Below are 14403 nucleotides of genomic sequence, written 5' to 3' on the forward strand. Positions count from 1 at the left end.
TAGAAAAAGAGAAATCTACGTCAAAAATACCATATAGAGATAGAAAGATAATCTGTGTTCATACTAATTCAGCTGCATTCTTTATCAAGTCGAGGCGTTAATAAACTGAGATGTTGATTGAGCTCATTATTAAACATTTGTTATTATTGAACAATATTACTATTTGTATTATTTGTTTCTTTTTAAAATAAAAAATTAAAAATAAAAGTTCTTAAAGGAGTTCCGAACCTCCAAGACACGTGCTCAAATTAAAGAGAATGATACAAAAAAATGTTTAGGCTAAATTTTTTTGATTAAAACAAAAGAATAAATGCCAAGAAAAACTTTTTTATTTTAGTTGAAGCTCTCCATTTTGTTGTAGGCCAAATAGTAAGCATATTATACATCGCAATCTACAGACTTGATAATTTATTCAAGCATGTTTTATTCTTAAGAGTTTTAGTTAGATGATTTTTTTGTTTGTTTCCATATTTTAGTTTCGATTTTATATTTTTCTACTAAAACCCTTTGTACTAAAACCCTTTTAATAAAACCCCCTGGAATAAATTATCAAATCTGTAGATTACGGCATATATATTATGAAGACTATTTGGCTTGCAACAAAACAGGGAAGGCAAGCTTCGACTAAAATAAAAAAGTTAGTTTTTCTTGACATGCATTTATTCTTTTGTTTTAATCAAAAAAGTTTAGCCCAAATGTTTTTTTTTATCATTCTCTTTAATATGAACACAACATGTCTCAGTGGTTTGGGATCCCTTTAACAAGCAACTATGACATGATTTTTTTATGAAATCATAAGCATGGTTATTATAAATGTATCAAAAGCTTCTTAGTTACTGTTCTTTATAATTAAAATTTTTTTTTTTCAATGCGAACATAGTTATTAATACTTTTAAAGGCAAATATATAGAAATAAATATTGCGCAAAAAATAAAAAAATATTTTAAAAATAAATGTTCTTATAATTTTGTTACTTTAGGAGCACACTAGTTTCGCAAATTGCGTTCGTTTTTCACCAGATGGTAATATGTTTGTTAGCGCTGGTTCAGATGGAAGGGTTTGTTGTTTTTATTAAAACTATTTTAATTTAAAATAGTTTAGTAAACCAAATAGTTAAATAAATAGTTTAGTTTATTACTTTTAATAGTTTAGTTGTTTTGTTTTTTATTATGTTTTTATTTTTAGTGCTTTGTGCATGATGGGAAAACAGGTGATCTCATAGGAGAAATGTGTAGTGCTCAGCAAAAAGTACACAATGGAGGAATTTATGGGGTAGCCAAATTAGCAAAGTTTATAAAAAAATAACTTTGAATTAATGAAAAGACATATTTAAAAAAAATTTTTTGTATAAATTAGATTTCTTGGAGCCCTGATAGTAAAATGTTGATGACGTGTTCAGCTGATAAAACTGTGAAAATATGGAACATGGACGATCTTTCAAGTAAAGAAGTTGTGTAAGTTTTTGTCTATTTTACAATGAGTCATATCACATTGAGCATCATCATCATTAGCATCCTCATTATCATCAAAAACTTAGGTATCATAATAAAAACTCATCAAAAATATTAGATACCTTTAAGTTAGTTATATATTAATTAATAACTGTTTTCAATACTTATTGTTTTCAATAATTGTATTATTTTTTTACATTTTTACTGCCTTTGTTATTAATTTTGTCTTAGTTATTATTTTGTTCTAGTTTGATCTTTTATTATGATTTTTATTTTTTATGATTTTGTATTTTCTTTTGTATATGTGATATATTGATTTGTAAAAATGTTCCCATTCCACTGAAACAATTCTTATTTAGCTCTTAAGCAGACAAACTTGTTCCTCAGTCACTGTATATATGTCAATTTTAAAACAGAGTTGATTGAATAGAAAAAGGTGGTTTTTTTACCCCTTTTTTTTCTCTATTGTCTGCACTGCTCCATCCCAGTCATCATTATTATTGAAAAAATCACTGAAGAAATCACTGAAAAATTTACATCAACACCATTATTGAAAAAAAGTTTTTTTAATGTTTTTTTTTTTAAATATTTAAAAAAAGGTTTTTCAATCATTTTTTACCATTATTGAAAAAAAAAGAGAAAATTAAAGGAAAAAAAATCAAAAAATCAATTTTGTGTAACTTTAATATTAAAAAAATATTTTTTATTTTTTGCAGCTCATTTGAAATGGGAAAAACCATTGATGACATGCAGGTTGGATGTTTGTGGGTTGGAGACAATATAATCAGTGTTTCACTTAGTGGAAACATTAATTATCTTGATATGAAAGACCCTTCAAAGCCTAAGAGAGTTGTAAAGGTATTTTTAATAAAAATGCAAAGAGTTATCAAACTCATCACGCAAGTCTTTAAATTTTGTTAAAAAAATATAACAATTATGAATTAGGGTCACAACAAAGCTATTGTGGCATCTTGTTTAAATGAAGATAGAACTTTATTGTTCACTGCAAGCTTTGAGGGACTAACCTATATCTTTTCATTATTTAGACCTTTAATTGTCTTATATTTTTAATTGTTGTATTCAGAGTTAAATGCAAGATTAACCCCTAATATTTGTGCCTTCATTTTTATTTGTCCTATGTATTTGTTTCATGTCCCCTTAATATTTATATTTATCTGCCACGAAAATTTTTTTTCGTAGAATAACCCCTATGTATATAATATCGTAAACGTATATAAATGCGTGACGCATTTCTAAGTAACTCAACTCGGCAAATATATTTTGGATTGTTAGAAGTTATATTGCGTCACTAGCATCTTTTCAAGTACCGCATTGTAATTAAAGTTATTTTATTAATGCGTTAAGAATCATAACGTTTTGTTTTTTTTCTCACTATAACAAAAGTTTAAAATAAAATCTAAGTTGCCATTTGAAAAATCATTTTTATTATTTTTTTCAAATATGAACTAAATTTTATTTTTTTAATTTTATAAAACGTAAAATAATATTTGATTATTTTCTTATAATTTTACAGTTGGTTGTTGGTTATTTTATTAACTGTTAATGATTTTTTTCTTATTTATTTTGTGAACTCTTTTTAATAATGTTTTTAAACAATAAAGAGTTTTTTTTAATTATTTATCAGTTACCGATAACATATTCGTGATCATAATTAATTTTCATAAATTAAACGTCATTAAAACTTTACGTTATTGAATTAACATTAAACAAAATATCTTATTAATAAAATACTTACATCAAAATAAATCATGCATTTTTTAAACTATAATGACAAAAAGTAATTTTTATATTTCAAAGGAATTTATATATTTAATTCCTTAAGATAAAACTTAAAACACTTTATTTTTTTTAACTAATTTTTAACAACAACAAAAAAAATTATTAAACTAACTATTTCTTTAACAAAAAATCTATTAGTTTACAATTGCAGTTAAATGCTTTTACTTACGACTTTATTTCTTCTGAATAAACGTGACCTTAACGACATCAAAAGATAATTTAAAATATTCTAAAAGATAAAAGTTTTTGCGTAGCACAAAACTGCTGCACACGTAGGCAAATCTCCTTTTCACAGGCAAAATGCGAGCTGCGTAACGCTTCTTAACAAGGCCTGTAATATATATATATATATATATATATATATATATATATATATATATATATATATATATATATACATATGTATGTATATATGAATATTGCATATATTATTCTTTGGTATAAAAACTTTTATCCAGTTTTTGTTGGGTATGTAAGTATGGAAGACAGTAGCTATTATCTTGCTTTTCAATGAAATTTGATTTGGGAGATGCCTTTAAAAGTAAAACATTGTGGAAAAAAAAGTCTGTGAAAGAAAAACTTTTTCTCCAGCACCATCGTAAGTAAAAATCCAATAATAATACTGAAAAATAAAATTGATTGTTTAGTAACACTGACATTGTATTGTAATTTTTAATATGCACATAGATAAAATATTAAAAAATAAGTTCCTTAACAAATGTTCACGCTATTGGGATTTAGCTACAGGTGTTGCAGAGTATGTCCAAGGTGAGGCTCACAAAAATCAAGTGATGCACATGGAGTGTAAAAATGATACGATTGTCACATGTGGTATGGATGATACTGTTCGTTTCATAACAGTTTCTGAAAAGAAATACAGGTTTTTTAAATTCATATTCTTAGTAACACAACTTTTTATAATGCAGCATAATTGCGATATTTTATAATTGCAATATATAAGTACTATTTTTATTTTAGGTAAATAAAATATAATTATAATTGAAATACAGTTATATTATTGTATATTAATATATAAATTTTTTATAAATTTATAAAATTTATAGCAATTTTTATAAATCTAAACTCCTTATAAAGAAATATTTTTAAATCACATTAGCACATTGATTATTAATATCGTTTTATATTAACAGACAACTCTACAGCACTATGATTATTATAACACAAAAATTTATTGTTTAGCAGTAGCGTTGTTACTTTAAGTTCTCAACCACGAGGATGTGCAATTGGAAATCTTGGATTGAGTATTGTAGTTTGCGTAAACTCTGTAAGCTTAAACCTTTGTTGTTTTGATGTTTTTTGATGTAAACAAGATGATTTATATAAAAGTATAAAAAATGAAATATAGACTAAATGCATTCTTTTATTGGTTTTGAGATTCAGCGAAAAGTAAATGAACTTGTATATTTAAGCAATTCTAAGAATTATAAGTAAAACTTATAATTCTAAGCTAAATAAAACCACAACCTTTTGAAGCTAAATAAAGTTACAACCTTATATAAAACTAATGCTTCTAGCTAGCTAAATAAAAGGAATCAATATTTTACTGTAAAAATTTATTATAAGGTATATTGATTATTTATATATATATATATATATATATATATATATATATATATATATATATATATATATATATATATATATATATATATATATATATATATATATATATTTCTAATTATTTAATACATAATATCAAATGAAAATAACGAACATACTCAGTGTAGTTAAGGCAATTTTAAAATATTACAGCTTCTGTATGATATTTTGCTGACTATAACATATTTCTATTAAATGATCAGGTCTGTGAATTATGAAAAGACAGAAAAAATTTAAAATGACATTTTTTGCTGTAACATAAAATAAAAATGTATGTAGCGAAAAAATCCAGGTTTTAAGATTTTTTTTTTTAAAAAAAAAATCTTAAAATTGCGATTGCTTGTCAAAATTTGAATAAGATTTTAAATAAATACATTGTTTAGGTGAAATGAACATCATAGTTTAATAATATGATCTGTTATAATTGTTTATTCACAGTTTTTCTTCATTATAAGCTTTTTCCAGGCTGTCAAGTTGTCATTTTTTTCGGGGTCTTTTTTATTAATTTATTTTTTATTATTTTTTTGTGAGTTTTTGTCCATTTTTGTTTTCTTTTTTTTTCTTTTTGAATTTTTTTTTAAGTATTTGGATTGAGTTAAGGATGGGTTGAGTTATTTTAATATTGGATTGAGTTATTTTACTTTAATTTTATTTTTTGTAATTTGAATTGAAAACTAAATTGAATAAAATTTTCAGTATTTGTAGTTAAATAAATAAAGATTTATTAGAACAAGTTTAAAAAAAAAAAAAAATACATGTTCTAAAGGACATACAGGTCCAATAAATAGACACTGGCAATATGCCCTTAAATAAGAAAACAAAATACATAGGAACAAATATAGTTTATAATAGAAACATTCAAGATTTCATTCAAGATTTCACACTTTATAGACACAATGTTTATCGAAATTGCACGATTTTATTTTATTTTTAAAAATACAAATGTTATCAGCATTTACAGCTTCTGATGTCAGATTATTCCAGATATTTACAACTCGTTGAGAAAAACAATATTTGCGAATGTCGAGTTGACATCGTTGCTTTCGAATCCTAAAAGTATGACCACGGGTATAATTATTATTGTTAATTTCGAAAAACAAGTTTTTATCTATGCAAACCAAATTATGCATAATTTTGAAACATATGACTATATCATGTTTTAAACGTCTGAGTTCCAGAAAATCCAAACCAAGCAACTGTAAACGGCTAGAATAGCTTAAACAACTAATATTAGCAATTTTTTTTGTGAATTGTTTTTGAATATTTTCAATAGATTTAATTAACATAGTTTGGTGTGGCGACCAAACTGGAGAGCAATATTCAATAATTGGTCTTATATGTGGTAAATGCACGTACTAATATAATAGGATTGTGAGTTTTAAAGCATTTTAAGATTAGGTATGCTTTAGTATTTGCTACACGAATGACTCTGGCAATGTGTTTTTTATAGTTTTGGCGGGAGTCCATAATTACTCCAAGATCTTTTGGGTTAGATGACCAAGCTAGAATACAATCACCTAACTTGTAATTAAAACTAATGCTATGTAATGGAGAAAGTGCTATTCTGTGTGCAAAACATTTCTTGCTGGCAATTGCAGGCCTTGTTACGAGATTTCGCTGCGTAGTGAAAACGCGTAACGCATTTCTAAGTAACTCAACTCAGCAAATATATTTTGCATCGTTAGAAGTTATATTGCGTCACTAGCGTCTTTTCAAGTACCGCATTGTAATTAAAGTTATTTTATTAACGCGTTAAAAATCATAGTTTTTTTTTTCTCACTATAACAAAAGTTACAAATAAAATCTAAGTTCTTATTAAAAAAATCATTTTTATTATTTTTTTCAAATATGACCTAAATTTTATTTTGAAAAAAATATTTTTTTCATGAAACGTAAATTGTTTGTTTATTTTCTTATGATTTTACATTTGGTTTTTGGTTATTTTATTAACTTATTTAATTTGTGAACTCTTTTTAATAATGTTTTTAAACAATAGAGTTTTTTTTTGTTATTTATCAGTTACCGATAACATATTCTTGATCATAATTTATTTTCATAAATTAAATGAACGTCATTAAAACTTTACGTTATTGAATTAACAATAAACAAAATATCTTTTTAATAAAACGTTTACATCAAAATAAATCGTGCATTTTTTAAACTATTATGACTAAAAATAATTTTTATATTTAAAAGGAATTTATATATTTAATTCCTTAAGATAAAACTTAAAACACTTTATTTTTTTTAACTAATCTTTAATAACAAAAAAATCTATTAGTTTACAATTGCGGTTACTTTACGACTTTATTTCTTCTGAATAAATGTCACGCTAACGATAATCAAAAAAATAATTTAAATATTCTAAAAGATATAAGTTTTTGCGTAGCGCAAAACTGCTGAACGCTTAGGCAAATTGCCTTTTCGCAAGCAAAATGTGAGCTGCGTAACGCTTCTTAACAAGGCCTGCAATTGGCAATTGCCAAGTATCTGACCAAATAATTATTCTATCAAAAGCAACAGTTAAATCGTGGCTATGATTCATATCGCAATACGAACTGTATAACTTTAAATCATCAGCAAAAAGTTTTATTGTACATTCGAGATAGTTTACTACAGAAGATAAGTCATTTATAAATAATAAGAACAAAGTTGGTCCTAGCACACTACCCTGAGGTACACCACTTACAATTCGAATCGGATCTGATAAAGCACTACTAATCTTTACCTGTTGAGATCTGTCTGTGAGAAATGCAGTGATCCACTTTAAAAGGTTACCATGAATATTGTATAATGAAAGTTTAAATATTAATTTTGAATGAGATACGGAATAAAACGCCTTTCGGAAGTCGATATATATAATAACATCTGTAATCAGATGATTGTCAAGTGCGGTACTCCAATCGTTAGTAGATTCTAAAAGATTTGTACATGTAGAACGTTTATTGAGGAAATCGTGCTGACTAGGAGATATTATGTTATATTTATTTGGATATTCAACAATATGTGAGTTGGTAATTTTTTCCACGATTCGACAACAAGTACAAGTTAAAGAGATGGGTCTATAGTTGTTAGGATCCGATGTAGCTCCGTTTTTAAAAATTGGGGAGACGAATGCTTTGCGCCATTGATTAGGTAAAGTGTTTGATGTAAAACTAGCCTCAAAAATATATGAAAGAGGAAAACATAAAACATGAGCTAACTTTTTAAGAATTGCATTAGGTAGACCATCAGGACCGAACGAGGTACTTGGATTAATTCCCATTAGGGTTTTATACACTGACTTCACGGAAAATTGAATTGTGTCAATATTTATTGGATCATTAATAGTTACTAGTATCTATTTTTTAATTTTAAGTATATTAATCAATAGATGGGTCTATATTAATTAATAGATAGGTCAAAGCTATAATGGTTAAATGGAATGAGGTTTGGCTGGAAAAGCTTGATAAAAATCAAGTAAAAGTTAAACTCTAGGCTAAGAAAAAAAACTCTGATAATGCAGTCGATAAACTATGTTTTAGTGATTTGAAATACAGTTTAGTTGGTTTTCAAACACTTTATCAGCATTCTTCAAAACCTAAACATAAATTAATTTCTGGTATTAGATTTTCAAAAACAGCTCGTAATTTATATGTAGATTCAAATAAAAACTCTATTGGGTGAGAAAGTAGTACCATTGGATTAAAACTTCTTATATAATTCAAGATGGCATTGGACCTTTGTTGGAGAAATGCTTCTTTTCTATTAATAAGTCATAGTGCTTTTACTTTATTATTTAATGAAACAACTACAGCACAGCAAAAAAAAAACAAATGAATCTTTCATGTCGTTTTTGGTCAGAAGAAGAGAATCAAGTTGTAACAAAATATTTATTGTTCTTTGGCTGAACAGCTGAAGATGTCAAAAAAGTGCTTTTTTAATTTATATTTAATTGTTTTGGATCGTTTTTTTAAATGTACTTTAATAGTTTAATTTGCATTTAATGTTCTGTTTATGCATTTTTTTAAGATTTTGTAATATTGTTAGTTAATTAGTTTTCCTTTAGATTTAAATATTATTTTTTTCATAAGAATTTTGTCTTCATTTTTGTATTGGTATCATTTGTGAAAGATGAATGGAAATTGTATAGAGCTACTAATATCTCAAAAGACTGGTATTTAGATTCTGATACAAAAAAATTAAAAAGAATTGACTATCACTGGGCTAAAGTTTTTAAAAGTGACAAGGAATATGGAAAAACTAAGTATCTATATCTCAGTAAAGTTGTTAAGAACTGTTTAACTATTCAGGATGGAAATGCTAGTGCAGAGGGAAAATTATCAGATAATAAAAATAGATTGACTTCAGAGCAAGTAAACCTAAATGATGAAACATTAATGGCTCTAAGAATATCAAAGGAATACACAAGAAGTTGCAATCGAGCATATAATGTTGGTGCTCTCTCTAAAGGCGTTGTTCATAATGTGCAAAATGCTCACAGAATATTAAAAAAAAAAAAAAATGCTGAGGAAGAAGAAGAAAAAAGGAATAAATGATATTCATAAGCAAGGACTTATTGATAAAGAAAAATAAAATAAAGATATGCTTGAAAAAGTTTAAAAAAAAAAAAAAATTCCTAGACCAAAGGAAAAAAAAATCTTAAAAATGATGACAAAAATGCAGACCTAGAGTTTCAACTTGCTCAGAGAATGCTAGGTGAAGCAACCAAGTCTATGCAAAGTGCCATCAATAAAGAAGATATGATAGGAATAAAATTTGCCCAAGGTGAAAGTGCAAAGAAAAGAATCTTGAAAATGCTACAGTACATAAAAATGAACAAAAAAAGTTAATAAATATTGGTTTAAAATGGAAAAGTGAAATGGTGAAATCTTAATTTAAAAAAAAATCTTGGTCGCAATTCTTAGTTTTTTTGTGAAAAATGATAGAAATGTTGTATTTTGACAATGTATCAAATTTTGACTAAAATCAAGTTAATGTTGTTTAGCAAAATTGATCTAAAGACTCAAAAATGGTGTTCTCTAGGTTCACTATTAGGGGTAGTAAAAAGGTTTTGAAAATTATCCAGGTTCTCTAGAATATATCAAATACAAAATATAATAATGAAAAAAAATGACTGGATGAGTTCTGTAAAATATATAGCTATGAAAATGCAAACACAAAATCAAAATATTTTAAATGAAATTCTTTATCATATATTTAATCTAGACTGAAAAAGGTTGCTGATGTTCTATTTCTTAGGTTGCTACCCAATTTTTTAGGTTGCTACCTATATCTAAAATTTAGATTTAATTTTAATTTCTAATCACCTTGATTGAAAAACATCCTTTTGAAACAATGTCTTGAAGTTGCCTATTTCTAGCGCTAAACTCGTCTACCACAACCACCTCCTGATCAGAAAATTAAACTTGTTTTAAAATTTTGAAATAAATTATCAAACTAATATATGCTTTATGTATAATATTTTTAAAGTTTCTAACTTTTAAGTGGTAGTAAATTAAATTTAAAATTAAATTATTAGTAAATTAAAAAGATAAAAAGATGAAAAAAATTAAAATTTATTAGAAAATTAAAAAAAAATAACAAGTTTTAAATGTAATTTTATTATTACTGTTATTATTATTATTATTGTTATTATTATTGTTATTATTGTTATTGTTATTGTTGTTATTATTGTTAATATTATTATTATTATTATTATTATTATTATTATTATTATTATTATTATTATTATTATTATTATTATAGATCATTGTCATTCAAGATGGAAAAGTTGCTCAAAAATATTCGTCACTTTCTTTTGATCCTACTTGTGTAGCAATAAACTGCGATCTTGCTAAAGTAGCAGTTGGTACTGAGGAGGTAAAATTTACTAATTATATTTATTATATTAAATTATATTAGTTTTCTTTTTATTTGCACAGTTGTTGTGTCAAATTTATAACTGGAATTTTACTTTTAGTCAAAAGTTGTTATATACGACTTAATAGGAAATGAGTTAAAACAACATTCTGATTTTCCAACTAATGGCAATGTGACTTGTATTCAATTTTCTCCTGACAATAAGTTTCTCGCGATAAGCACTGGAAAGAAACAAGTCAAAGTTGTTTTAACATCTGATTTTAAGGTAATTCATATTTCCATAGCAGTTAGAGTTCTATTTTAAAACTATATTTAATCTTCTTTAACCATTATATTTAGACCGAGAAGGGTAACTGGGCTTCGCACTCTGGAAAAGTCAATTCTATTGATTGGACTCCGAACTCACATTTCTTGGCATCAGCGGGTATTGACGGAGCAGTTTATGTTTGGGATGTTGTTAAAGGTGATGTGAGTGCGTCTTTAAGAGGTAAATATTATTTTTTAGCTTGAAGTTTAAAGTTAGAATATAGAACTTATTTAGTAAATTGCTTCAAATGTAATCACAAGTAAATGTACATGTGAATCTTGCTAAATTTTTTTTTTTTTTTAAATAGGTGCCCACTCTCAGTCTGTGGACGTCACCTCTGTTCGGTGGTCGGATAATAATACACTGTTAACATGTGGACGACAAGATTGTTGCGTTCGTAAATGGAATATAAAACATTAGTTCTGTTGCACCATCGTAAAAAAAGGAATTCTCACTAAATCTGTCATTTTTTGTTTCTGTCGGTTTTCAAAAATCTGTATCACAATTTAATTTTATATAATTTTGTATAGTTTTTCGTATTTCTAATTATTAAACTTTTTTTTTAATTTAAATATAAATTTTTTATTCTTCGGCAAAATGTTTTGCGTTAATGAAAATGCCAAACGAAATATTTAATACACTGAACATCGCAATAGCAGTTTTATGACCAATACATTTAAATTAAAAATTATGTACTTAATTATGTACAATCAAAATAAACAATTGCTAAAAATAATTATACATCTAAATAATATTTAAGTTTGTTACCAGTTGAAAGAATATCGTTTGTTATTTTAGTTTTAAAAACGGAAAACGAGATTAACAAACTAAAATTTAGGAGGATATTTTCATTCCATAGATTAGGTGCTGAATAGCTTATACAAAATTTGTTAAAGTTTGTTTTACTAAATAGTTCAATTAAAAAACTATTATTTTCGTAAAGTAGATTTATTTATAGATTTTATGGTAAAAAGATTTTTAAAAACGAATAACGATTGGTCATTTTTAAAACAATACGTAGGCAGAGTGATGAAAAGTGGGACTCAGATAAGTGGAACATTACCAATTTCTCGTTACTCTCCCCTATAGTTATTGATCTCGTAAATGTATGGTGCCTTTATACGGAGTCAGACTAACGAGGGAGGCTGGGGGTCCTGGGCCTCTCTATAAATCAAGATACACAAAAAAAAAAAAATACAAAATAATAATAACTAATTATTTTAAATATGCATTAACTTTTATTTTCCTATACCTTTTAAGAAAAAACAATGTGATTAAGGGTTTAACCCTTAACCACATTGTTTTTTCGAAATTTAAATTACGTATTTTTGCTAAATTTTTTGCTACTTATAAGTGTCTCATTTATGTCTTCCCCTCCCCCGGCCCCGTAGTGCCAGTCCGACCCTGCTTTTATATCTTTGAAAATGTAATTTGAATTTTAAAATCTATTTTCAAAATAAATAAATTTCTTCGCGTTTCTAACGACATCAAAGATGTTGCAACCTTTATCTATACTTTCGCACAACGATTAAACACAAGCTTGTGTTAAATGGTTTTTAAACGTCTTGCAAGACGTTTAAAAAACGTATTTAGACATTTTAAACACGACTTTTGACTATTGGGTATAGTATAGAAATAACTATGCTAATATACTTTAAGTATATTTGCATAGTTTATAAAGCTATGATAAGTAATAGAGTTGTATATGAATAGTATAACAAAAATAAAGATATATGAATAGAATGAACCATATACAGTGGCGGATTACCCATTCAGCGGCTGGGTAAGGCCCGTAATTTTAGCAAGAGTAAAAAGTTTATTCGATTTAATTATTAAATTTTCGTACAAAAATATTTGTTGCTAATTTATTTAAAAATATAATTTAGCTATAATCTGTATTAAACAATCATAATTAATATAGATTAAACAATCACGATTAAATATGTGTATATTAATAAATGTTTCCTGACAATTTCAAAGAAAAGTTACAATACAAAACAATCAATATACGTATCTTCTGTAACCATCATTTCTTTTCATTTTTACAATGTGTTTACATTTTCACGTGGCAATAAGAATTGAAATATTGCTTTTTTTAATTTTCTACAAATTTTAATGTTTTTAAGTCTGACAGAAAATCAGGGCCAACGATACCGGGGGGACCAGGGGGCTATAGGATCTTTTTTTTTATTTGTTTGAAAAATTCTAGATATAGAGGACTTTTATTCGGAAATTAACGATTGTGCCCCTCCACTTCGAAACTCGTGTCGTCGGCTATGAAAATATGACGTGTCATCATAAATTCAAAACTTCTAACATTGTATAATATATGACAAGTAGTTTGACAAATTAATTTGAGCAGAAAAAACAATTCGCGATCTAAATATTATAATTATTCATTATTTTGAAGTCATATGCTTAAATTTGGCCCTCAAAGTCTCTGCTTAAGCCCTGAAATGATCCGCCACTGCTTCTAGTTAATTACTTATCAAGGTAAATAAATAGGACTTACCTTTAAAAAAGAACCAACTCATTTTTTAGTTCATCGATAAAATTGAAGTTTCATAAAAAAAAATTAGGTAAATTATTTGATAAAAAGTGAAACAAAATTCCTTTAGTTTTGTCGATGTTCATGGCTATTTTTTGTCAATGTTGATGTTTATGGTTTAAAAGTTAAAACATTTTTTTTTGGCAAAGTGATTTAATTTGCGGAAAATTGCTAGCTAACTCAAAAAAATTTCTTTAGCTGTTGTTATTTTTAAATCTCTACAATACTGCCTATTTTTTAAAATATTGATTATATAAAAAATATCTTTGTTTGAGAAAACATTATGAATATTATCAAAAAAGACAACCAAAAGATATTTTTCAAAACCTTTTTTAAACAAACTTTTTATAACATTCTTATGAAAAGTTCTATACTTAGATTTCACGCTGATTTTCAAATTTTACAGATCTGTTGTTAGAGTACTTAAATGTTTCAAACTTTAAAAATAATAACCTCTTAAGTATAAATTTCTTTAAAAGTGTTCTTAACTTCATCGAGTATTCGTTTGTTTTGCAAAAAGGTAATCCTCTTTCCGAAGGCGTTTTTTTTACCATCCACATAAGTGTGGAGTACTTTCCGTACTCCACACTTATGTGGATGGTATTAGAAATACCAGTCATTAGAACATACACACTCGCGGAAAGTGTGGAGTTTTCCTCCACACCGGTGTGTAGCTGTCACTCCTATGCACAAGTGTGGAATTATTTTGCACACTTTTGTGCAAATTAACTTTTTTTTACTCGACTTATTCGGGTTATGATGCTCTTTATAAAGAGCATCATAAATATGTTATGATAGTCTTTATAAAGGTTATG

The 14403-nt window shown here is 26.2% G+C and overlaps 1 protein-coding gene across 2 annotated transcripts in view; it reads left to right on the top strand.

Moving 5' to 3' along the window:
• The window catches only part of LOC100213734 (WD repeat-containing protein 1-A), a 25802-nt gene extending 14190 nt beyond the window's left edge, over window positions 1-11612 (top strand). Inside the window, exons 6-16 of one of the 2 annotated variants that reach the window (XM_065792355.1) lie at window positions 980-1057; window positions 1186-1272; window positions 1357-1454; window positions 2168-2309; window positions 2397-2478; window positions 3978-4131; window positions 4452-4536; window positions 10620-10733; window positions 10834-10998; window positions 11073-11220; window positions 11348-11612. In XM_065792355.1, the coding sequence (XP_065648427.1) occupies window positions 980-1057; window positions 1186-1272; window positions 1357-1454; window positions 2168-2309; window positions 2397-2478; window positions 3978-4131; window positions 4452-4536; window positions 10620-10733; window positions 10834-10998; window positions 11073-11220; window positions 11348-11460 (1266 nt within the window). In that variant the 3' untranslated portion in view covers window positions 11461-11612. The remainder of the gene's footprint in view (window positions 1-979; window positions 1058-1185; window positions 1273-1356; window positions 1455-2167; window positions 2310-2396; window positions 2479-3977; window positions 4132-4451; window positions 4537-10619; window positions 10734-10833; window positions 10999-11072; window positions 11221-11347) is intronic. The other variant, XM_065792356.1, reaches the window with a different exon arrangement.
• The last annotated feature ends 2791 nt before the right edge of the window (window positions 11613-14403 follow it).

Source organism: Hydra vulgaris, chromosome 03, assembly GCF_038396675.1.
Source record: "Hydra vulgaris chromosome 03, alternate assembly HydraT2T_AEP".
Classification (NCBI taxonomy): domain Eukaryota; kingdom Metazoa; phylum Cnidaria; class Hydrozoa; order Anthoathecata; family Hydridae; genus Hydra; species Hydra vulgaris.